Here is a 10366-nt window from a genome sequence, read left to right on the forward strand (position 1 = left end):
AGGTAGAGAGAGACAGACAGGTTACTATCACCTGTCTACAGGTAGAGAGACAGACAGGTTACTATCACCTGTCTAGAGGTAGAGAGACAGACAGGTTACTATCACCTGTCTAGAGGTAGAGAGAGACAGACAGGTTACTATCACCTGTCTACAGGTAGAGAGACAGACAGGTTACTATCACCTGTCTAGAGGTAGAGAGACAGACAGGTTACTATCACCTGTCTAGAGGTAGAGAGAGACAGACAGGTTACTATCACCTGTCTACAGGTAGAGAGACAGACAGGTTACTATCACCTGTCCACAGGTAGAGAGAGACAGACAGGTTACTATCACCTGTCTACAGGTAGAGAGAGACAGACAGGTTACTATCACCTGTCTACAGGTAGAGAGACAGACAGGTTACTATCACCTGTCTACAGGTAGAGAGAGAGAGACAGGTTACTATCACCTGTCTACAGGTAGAGAGACAGACAGGTTACTATCACCTGTCTACAGGTAGAGAGAGACAGACAGGTTACTATCACCTGTCTACAGGTAGAGAGACAGACAGGTTACTATCACCTGTCTGCAGGTAGAGAGAGACAGACAGGTTACTATCACCTGTCTACAGGTAGAGAGAGACAGACAGGTTACTATCACCTGTCTACAGGTAGAGAGAGACAGACAGGTTACTATCACCTGTCTACAGATAGAGAGAGAGAGACAGGTTACTATCACCTGTCTACAGGTAGAGAGAGACAGACAGGTTCCTATCACCTGTCCACAGATACTAAAGGTCAGGTGATGTTCAGGTGTTCTTACCTTCAGACCTGAAGCTGGTTTCACCTCCGACCTCCCGGATGCAGAACTCACCTGCAACCAGTCAGACAGGTAAAGTCAGTAAGACACAAAATAATAAATAGTCAGTAAACAAACAGTAGACAATAAACAGTAAACAAGCAGGCAAAAAAGTAAACAAACAATATTCAACCTGTAGAGACAGTAAAGAGTCAATAAACAGTCAACAATCAAACAGTAAACAGTCAGTAAATAGCAAACAATCAGTAAACAAACCATGAGTAAACAGTAAACAAAGCATGAGTAAACAGTAAACAAAAGGTCAGCAAGCTGTTTACCTCCTTCTTATAGTCTTTATTGGCGTCCAACTCGGAGTCGCTTGGAGGATTCCCGTTACCTTCTTCAACTTCATCGTCACTGAAACAGAAACAGCTGATTGTTTGTCTAATCAACCAATCGCATCGCAGAGTTCAACAGGGAGGGTCACACCTGTGATTCTGTCCTACCTGTTCTGCTACCTGCTGTGCTACCTGTGCAGGTAGTAGCTCACCTGTCGTCTCGCTCTCTCTTGTGTTTTCGGGTTTGTCGGTCCATCAGACTGGTTTTACTGCGACTTTTCTTCCAGGAGTAATAAAACCGAACCAGACTGGCCATGGACTTATCAGGCAGCTGCAGACACACACAGTCTCTGGTGAGCTACTGGGTAAACTGGTTGTACTGGTTACTGTGATGTGCTGGTTAAACTGGTACCATCTGCTGGATGCGGTGGAAGCTCTTCCCGTGGAAGCTGAAGGCCTGTTCGAACAGAACTCGGTCCTCCACCGTCCACTCGTCAGGAAACGGGGTGAAGTTCGGCAGGTCGGCCAGAGATTTCTCAATGTTGTGTTTGTGCCAGAAGAGCATCCCGAGAGCCTGAGACAGGTGAGACAGGTGAAAGACAGGTAAGACGGATAGACAAGTGAGTCAGGAAAGGCATGTAGACAGGTGGCACAGGTGAGAGAGCTAGATAGGTGAAAGACAGGTGAGATGGGAGGCAGGTGAGACTAGTAGACAGGTGAAACAGGTGAGGCTGGTAGACAGCTGAAAGACAGGTAAATGACAGGTGAAAGATGGGTGAGACGGGAGACAGGAAGACAGTTGAGACAGATGAAGCAGGTGACACAGATGAGACAGGTAAGACAGGTGAGACAGGTAGACAGGTGAGACAGGGGAGCCGGGTAGATAGGTAAGACAGGTACACATGAAAAAGACAGGTGAGATGGGAGGCAGAAAGACAGTTTACAGGTGACAGGTGAAAGACAAGACAGTTGCAGGTAGACAGGAAAAAGACAGGTGACGATAGTGAAACAAATAGAAGGGTGAGACAGGTCAGGAGGTCAGAAAGGTGGCACAGGTAGACAGGTAAAGACAGGGACACAAGTGAGACGGGTAGACAGATGAGGCGGGTAAGACAAGTGAGGTGGATAGACAGGTGAGGCAGTTGGGACAGGCAAGAGAGGTAGACAGGTGAGAATAATAAAACAAATAGAAGGAGGTAGGTAGGCAGGCAGGTAGAAAAGTGAGACAGGAAGGAGAGAAAGGTGGCATAGGTAGACAGGTAAAGACAGGGACACAGGTGAGACAGGGGAGACAGGTGAAGCAGGTGAGAAAAGTGAGGCAGGTATGCAGGTGAAAGACGGACATGTGAGACAGGTAAACAGGTGATGCAAGTAGACAGGTGAGTCACAGTAGGGAGACAGGTAAGACAGGTACAACGGTTAGACGGGAGATAAAACAGACAAGTGAGACAGGTGAGGCAGGAAAAATACAAGTGAGAGGTCAACCAGAAGACAGGTGAGACAGTTTCCCAGCAGTGATGGAGGTCATGTGACCAACAGGTGAGCTAAAGTTCATGAACACCTGAACATCAGGTAGGAGGACGACCATGAACTGTGGCTGAAAGCTGCTCACACCTGTCTGTCACAGAGGCTGAAATGCATGCTGGGATCATCACATGTATGTGTAAACCTCAGACTCTGACCTGCTCCATGTTGTATCCGTGTTTCTCTTTGGCGATGGCAATGTATTCGTCCACTGAAACACAAAGTTCACGATGAGTTCACAAAAAATGGAGTCTGAGGTTTAAAATGGAAACAGAAGTTTTTCTTACACTGAGTCTGATTCAGGCAGCTGCTGGGAATCCAAACCAACATCCCCAGATTCTCTCTGAGCTGAGCAGCCTGGGCCACGTCTGCAACACACACATGTAGAGAAACACACATGTAGAGAAACACACATGTAGAGAAACACACATGTAGAGAAACACACATGTAGAGAAACACACATGTAGAGAAACACACACATGGGACAAAAACACATGTAGAGAAACACATATGTAGAAACACACACACGGACAAAAACACGTAGAAACACACACATGGACAAAAACACACATGTAGAGAAACACATGTAGAAACACACACACGGGACAAAAACACACGTAGAGAAACACATGTAGAAACACACACACGGACAAGAACACACATGTAGAGAAACACACACATGTAGGAACACACATGTAGGAAAACACACACATGTAGGAACACACACGTACCCAAATACACACATGTAGAAAAGCACAAACATGGACAAAAATACACACATGTAGGAAAACACACAGAAAAACAACATGTTAATGTATAAAAATGATCCTCAGTGAGACAAACTAGAACGCAATCTGAACAGAACCACCACGCAGAGAACCAGGTTCTAGTTCTTGGTTCTTTCCTTAGATATTTAGTTTAGCTAACAGGCTAAGTGTTAGCATCAGATTTCTGATCAATGGAGTTGATCAGACTGCAGGAAGGAGTCTGTAAAGTGACTGAGAACCAGCAGGACTCAGCTACAGAACCAGACCAGAACCAGGCGGATATATATAGCTGGGACCAGTACAGTATAGTGGGACCAGTACACTACAGTGGGACCAGTACAGTAGACTGGGACCAGTACCGAGAACTGGGCCTGTAACCTCTATATAAACTGGGACCAGTGCAGAGGACTGTAGCCAGTGCAGTAGAGGAGAACCAGTCCAGTAGACTGGGACCGGTCCAGTGAACCGGGACCGGTGAGGCACGTGCAGCTGGAATCCTTCGCAGGAACTTTGGTGGCTGTTGTTCGAGGCTACCACTCCGCCTCGAGGCTACGGAGCTGATCCGGACTTACCCGGGTCAAAGTCCGGAACCACGGCCTGGTACTGCGGTCCGACCCGCATCCCTCCTCCACCTGCACACACACGGTATCGGGTCAGTATTCAGAGTAATCAGATTACTGTCAGAGAGCAGTCGGGTTGACCGAGGCTACCCACCATGCTCCTCGTCGCTGCTGGATCCTGAACTTCCTTCTTCCCAGCAGCTGTTAGCGCTGGTTCCGTTACCGGACAGGTTCTTACCGCCCGGGTTGGCTGCTGCTCCGGGACCGCTGGTGCCGCTGCCCGCCGGGGCTCGGCCTCTCCTCTTCCCGGGAGCCTCCGGGTTTCTGTCCAGCATCGTCGGCATCAGGAAGACGGAGAAAGCTGTGGCTAGCTGCTAACTGATGCTAACTCAGGCTAACACTTAGCCTGTTAGCTTGGGTGCCTTCCTGACTGAACCGAACCGGCCGACTAGTCCCGGTGCTGAACGGACAGTTCGGGTCGGACAGCAGCAGGAGGTTGGGGACTGAAGCAGAAACTTCGGGGACAAAAGTTCCGACTGAAGAATATCGATCCGCTGCAACTACAGATGCTAACAGCTAACTGCTAGCTGGAGCTCCGCGGAGTCAGAAAAGTTCCGGAACAAACAGCCGGAACTAGAACAAACCAGATAGAACCGGACCGACACCGACCCAGACCCGAACACGGCTCCAGATATCGATATACAGTCAATACAAGTGATCAGAGAGCGAAGAGTGTGGAGCTGATCGATCCCAGAGGAGGAGAGGCGTGTGTGTGAGCTCTGCTGCCATCACAGGTCATCAGGAACACTACCAATAACCTGTCAATAATCAATTACACCAGAAACACAACCAATAACCTGCCAATAATCAATCACACCAGAAACAGTACCAATAACCTGCCAATAATCAATCACATCAGAAACACTACCAATAACCTGCCAATAATCAATCACATCAGAAACACAACCAATAATCTGCCAGTAATCAATCACACCAGAAACATAACCAATAACCTGCCAATAATCAATCACATCAGAAACATTACCAATAACCTGCCAATAATCAATCAGATCAGAAACACTACCAATAACCTGTCAATAATCAATCACATCAGAAACACTACCAATAACCTGTCAATAATCAATCACATAAGAAACATTACCAATAACCTGTCAATAATCAATCACACCAGAAACACAACCAATAAGCTGTCAATAATCAATCACATCAGAAACACAACCAATAACCTGCCAATAATCAATCACACCAGAAACATAACCAATAACCTGCCAATAATCAATCACATCAGAAACATTACCAATAACCTGCCAATAATCAATCACATCAGAAACACTACCAATAACCTGTCAATAATCAATCACATCAGAAACACTACCAATAACCTGTCAATAATCAATCACATAAGAAACATTACCAATAACCTGTCAATAATCAATCACACCAGAAACACAACCAATAAGCTGTCAATAATCAATCACATCAGAAACACTACCAATAACCTGTCAATAATCAATCACATAAGAAACATTACCAATAACCTGTCAATAATCAATCACACCAGAAACACAACCAATAAGCTGTCAATAATCAATCACATCAGAAACACTACCAATGACCTGTCAATAATCAATCACATAAGAAACATTACCAATAACCTGTCAATAATCAATCACACCAGAAACACAACCAATAAGCTGTCAATAATCAATCACATCAGAAACACTACCAATGACCTGTCAATAATCAGTCACATCAGAAACATTACCAATAACCTGTCAATAATCAATCACATTAGAAACATTACCAATAACCTGTCAATAATCAATCACATCAGAAACATTACCAATAACCTGTCAATAATCAATCACATCCAAATATAAACAAGTCATCAGAAACATCAATAATCTGTCAATCAGTCAATCATTTTAAACATCTATAAACAATAAAGATCTGCAAACATTATTCTAAAAATTTGTAAACAAACATTTGTAAACATGACTGTAAACATCTTGCAAACCTGTTTAGAAAAAAGTGCAAACAATAAACATGTTTAAACATGAACACGTCTGTAAATATCAAACATCTGCAAACATGATAGTAAACATCTGTAAACAAAAAGCAACTGTAAACATAAACATGAACTTCTGTATACATATCAGTAAACAATAAACATCTGTAAACAATCATCTGTAAATAAGAAACAAACGTAAACCCAATTACAAAAATCTGCACATACGATTATGAATGACTGTAAATATGACTATAAAAACCTGTAAACAAATGTCTGTAAACATGTTTACAATATATATCAGAAGAAAAATGTTCCTTTATTTTTCTGTGGATTGTTGATGTTCAGTCACCTCAACTCTAAAGGAAACATGAAGAGGAACGTCAACAGTCACCAACACGTCTCTGGTTCCTCAGATTTTATAGTTTCCATCCACTTGTAAAGATCATATTTATTATTTCAGTCTTGAGTTTCCAATGACTCCTATAACTATTAATGTTCTTTGATGGAATCACTGAAACGTGAGTCATCACCAAAAAACAATCATGCATTTTGGTTCTTCTAATGATACTACCACCGCCATGCTTGACGGCATGTTTGATCTTCTTGGAGTTAAACTTTAAACCTGACAAGTATTTACAGTCATGAACAAAAGCTTATCAACACTTATAAACACCATGTTTATCATGACAGTCTGGAGTTTCCAATGACTCCTAGAACTCTGAATTTTCCACGATGGGATCATAAAAACACAAGTCCTTGTTAAAGAAAACAATCATGAATTTTGGTTGTTTTACAGATTTATTTAACGTCTTCTGGAGATAAGTTGATTTCTGCTGGGTTGAAAATATAAATACAGAAATGCTAAGATTTGGTTAGATTTGTCCATTTCCACCTCCGTTTGGTTCTTCTGGTTTCAATCTTCTGGTTTATCTTTGACTTGTCTGGACAGAATTGGTGCAGTTCAACTAAACTTGTCTTTCTGACTCAGACTTATTTCTTCATCAGTCCACAGGTTCTTGATGGTTTTAAGTCAGGACTTTTGAGAGACCAGTCTAGAACCTTCATCCCAGCCTGATGGAACCATTTCTTTACCACGTCTGATGTGTGTTTGGACTCATTGTCTTGTTGAAACATCCAACTGTGTCCAAGATCAACCTTCTGCTGATGGTTTTAGGTTTTCCTGAAGAATGTGGAGGTAATCCTCCTCCTTCATTATTCCATGTATTTTGTGTAAAGGTCCAGTTCCACAGAGGATGATACTGCCACCACCATGTTTAATGGTACACTTGGTGTTCATGGGGTTGACAAAAGACCCACCCAACACAGTCCTAAACCAGTCCTGAAAAGGTCTAAAACCAGGACCAAAATCAAACCCAAATCAGTCTAAAAATATTTCCAGAAGCAGTCAGAATACAGTCCGAAACCAGTCCTAAAAAAGTCAAAAAGCAGTTCAATATCAGGATCAAAACCAAATCTAGTCTACTCCTAAAAAAAGTCCAAGACAATCTGAAACCAGCCCTCAAAAAGTCTAAAACCAGGACCAACATCAAACTTACCTAGATCTAGTGGGTTCTATTTAAATAGAATCAGAGGAATCAGCAGCTGTAGTCAATCGTAATAACTAATGAGAATTTAGCAGGCCATGAAACTAAGAAAATTAAATTAACAGAACTTTCTGCATCACCAAAACCGATCATTTAAGTTGCTGTGTGTATATTTTTGACCCAGCGGATTGTACAATCTTTCCAGAGGACCTCTAATAAACTTATTAAAGAAAGACTGAGCATCTTCACTCAGAGCTCCTCCAGATGCTGTTCAGGATTTAAGACTTTCCTCATGATGGTGTTCAGAGATGGATTTCTGGTTCACAGACAAGAGGACAGAGGAGACTCAGAACAAAGAAATGAGATGAGTTTTAAATGTTTACGGAATGAATAGTTCATAAATCCTGTTTGTTGCAATGTGATTGGTGGACTGCTGTGTGTAGTTACCTAGAGTCACCAGCAGGAGGCGCCATGCTCCATAGGCTTTAATTCAGACCGCTGATCTCTCTTTTTTTGTGTAGTACAGCAGCAGATGTACACAGTAACAGGAGAATGAAGGACTCAAAGTACAAGTCCTTCTAGTATCTATAACTGCTTACATCACTGCTTACATTCACATTCCTGCAGCCGCTTTCGTTTCCTGCTGTTGTTGCTCTGCGTTTTTATCAAATAACTTCCTGTATTAAAAAAAACTGTTCTTTCTGTCATCGGCTTTCAACTAAAACTTCACGTTTTTTGTTCTTTTGATGGAAAAGTTAGTTTTTTGTCATGTTCATCTAAACAGCAGATTTAAAAGCATGTTTGTTTACAGCCGTGTAAAAAACACAAACATCCAGCTGAGTCTGATCACATCTCAATAATCAGGAGAATCAGATATTCGGAGCTGACTGTTGTTTTTTGTCCTCATTAGAAGCTGCTGCAGTCTGAAGGCCGCTATGTTCGCTATGCGAGACACTCGACCCCCCCGAGCCCGACCCTCCAGCAGATAAACAGCCACACATGGAGCAGCTGGGGAGGAGGGGTGAGGAGCTATAAAGGTCTGGAGGAGCTGAGGACGGAGGTTTGACGGAGACACCGTCTGCTGACCAGCTCCCTCAGCCTGACTCATCAATCAACACGTCTCCTGCGGGTCAGGGTCCAGGTCGAGTCCCAGGTAGATTCAGGAGTCTTCAGGATCCTTCAGGTGTTTCTTCAGGAGTCCTACAGGATCCTCAGCTGTGTGCAGTGATGCCGTGGGTGGCGTCCTCTCAGCTGGACTGCTTGTCTTCGTCTCCGTCGCAGCGGGAATGCGAGCGGACGGCGTTCTCCTTCTACTGCGCTGTACGTGAGCGGCTGCCGGTCTGGCTGCTGGAGGACATGCGCACCATGGAGGTGTTCTGCTGGGAGGACGGACACCCGAGAGCCTTCCTGCCATCTGAGGCGCTCCTGTACGCCCTCGTACACGACCGTCAGGACTATGCTCGCTACCTGCTCAACAGGTACTCGGTGAGCGCGCTCAAAGCACCACGCTGCAGTTTCTGCTGCTGCCGCAGCACTGGCGCTCCACACCTGAACGTGGCGGTTCGTTACAACCGCGTGGCGATTCTGGGGATGATGGTGGAGGCTCTGAAGGATTGCGGCATGAAGAACCAGCGGAGGGAATATCTAGACAGCTGTGGTGGCTGTTCACATGTTGCAGATGCAGGAAAGACTGCGGTGCAGCTGGCGGTGGAGCTGTCGCATCCTGAGTGCCTGTTGCTGCTGCTGGTTCAGGGAGCGCGACCCGACGGCCTCGACGCTGCGCTGCAGAGACTCGTCTCCTGCGACGTGTCGGAGCGACGCCATGCGCAGCGCTGCCTCGACTTCCTGCTGCTCTTCCTGCCTGAACCGCCGCTGCTGCGCCGCCTGCAGGACGAGTCGCAGCGCTGGCAAAGCCTGCTGGGAAACGAAGTGTTTAGCTGGCTGTGCGGTCTGGCCCCGCCCCCTCTCCTGCTGCAGGCGCTGCGATGCTTGGCCCGGTCCGGACCGGACCAGATCAGCACGCTACCCAACTTCCTGCAGCCGCACAGCTGGCAGTGACATCACCTGTTGCCATGGAAACAACTCTGTGATAGGACAGTTTGCTGATGGTGTAAATAAAATGTAAATAGACTTTAACAGACCTGAACTGAAACTTTTTGGGCTTTAGGACCCTGCGGAGCAGCTGGTGTTAGAAACACGTAAGTGACTCTCGAGGTCGCTGTGGTAAAAATGGACGACTGAAAGTTTGACATCTGCATTAGGTTCATTGATCACCTGAAGTTTGACGTGTTTCTGACCTGAATGTCAGAAGTGTGTGAAGCTGTGAGTCTGCAGCAGATAAAAACACATGACCTTTAACACATGTTCAATCTGACATGTTTCTACCTCAGTGTCTTTAAACGTGTTGGGATGTAAATAAAATTTTCTGATTAAAAGTGTAGAAAACATGATTCTGTGGTTGTTTTATTCCTGCATGTGTCTGTAAAGCAGTGATTCCATGAAAGGCCATCAGTCCGCAAACTGCCTCCTCAGAATCAGATGATTCTTTATCTACAGTAACTTTACTTAATGAAGCGAAGTTTCACCTTTACAGACCCTGTAAGTACACAGAGGTGGATTGAAATTTTGTGTTTTTTCATTTACTTTTTCCATCAGAACTTTATCAGTACTGCAGATATACATGAAAAACACATTTGTTAAAATCCACAGCTAAATGAACTGTACGTGCATTTGAGGTGTCGCAACCTAAAGACAAACTTTGTTGTTTGTTCAGCAAAATATTTATTAGAATTAATTTTGAGCATCAGTATCACAGGGTATTTCC

The 10366-nt window shown here is 44.5% G+C and overlaps 2 protein-coding genes across 2 annotated transcripts in view; one reads left to right on the forward strand and one right to left on the reverse strand.

Annotated features, from left to right (window-relative positions):
* Positions 1-4763, reverse strand: part of rcor1 (REST corepressor 1) — an 8595-nt gene extending 3832 nt beyond the window's left edge. The window contains exons 1-8 of the mRNA XM_023282110.3: positions 4121-4763; positions 3979-4038; positions 2927-3007; positions 2798-2850; positions 1528-1689; positions 1328-1446; positions 1116-1194; positions 802-852 (exon numbers count right to left, since the gene is read on the reverse strand). Coding sequence (XP_023137878.2) covers positions 802-852; positions 1116-1194; positions 1328-1446; positions 1528-1689; positions 2798-2850; positions 2927-3007; positions 3979-4038; positions 4121-4310 — 795 coding nt within the window. The 5' untranslated portion in view covers positions 4311-4763. The remainder of the gene's footprint in view (positions 1-801; positions 853-1115; positions 1195-1327; positions 1447-1527; positions 1690-2797; positions 2851-2926; positions 3008-3978; positions 4039-4120) is intronic.
* Positions 4764-8531: 3768 nt separating this feature from the next.
* ankrd9 (ankyrin repeat domain 9) lies at positions 8532-9992 on the forward strand. Its single transcript, XM_023282112.3, has one exon. It carries the CDS (start codon positions 8770-8772, stop codon positions 9598-9600), a length of 831 nt encoding a protein of 276 aa, XP_023137880.1. The 5' UTR covers positions 8532-8769; the 3' UTR covers positions 9601-9992.
* Positions 9993-10366: the final 374 nt, after the last annotated feature.

This window comes from Amphiprion ocellaris, chromosome 20, assembly GCF_022539595.1.
Source record: "Amphiprion ocellaris isolate individual 3 ecotype Okinawa chromosome 20, ASM2253959v1, whole genome shotgun sequence".
Taxonomy (NCBI): Eukaryota; Metazoa; Chordata; class Actinopteri; family Pomacentridae; genus Amphiprion; species Amphiprion ocellaris.

Bases quoted from the DNA above. Each gene is read 5' to 3' on its own strand.
- ankrd9 (XM_023282112.3), top strand. From the start codon at position 8,770: ATGCCGTGGGTGGCGTCCTCTCAGCTGGACTGCTTGTCTTCGTCTCCG.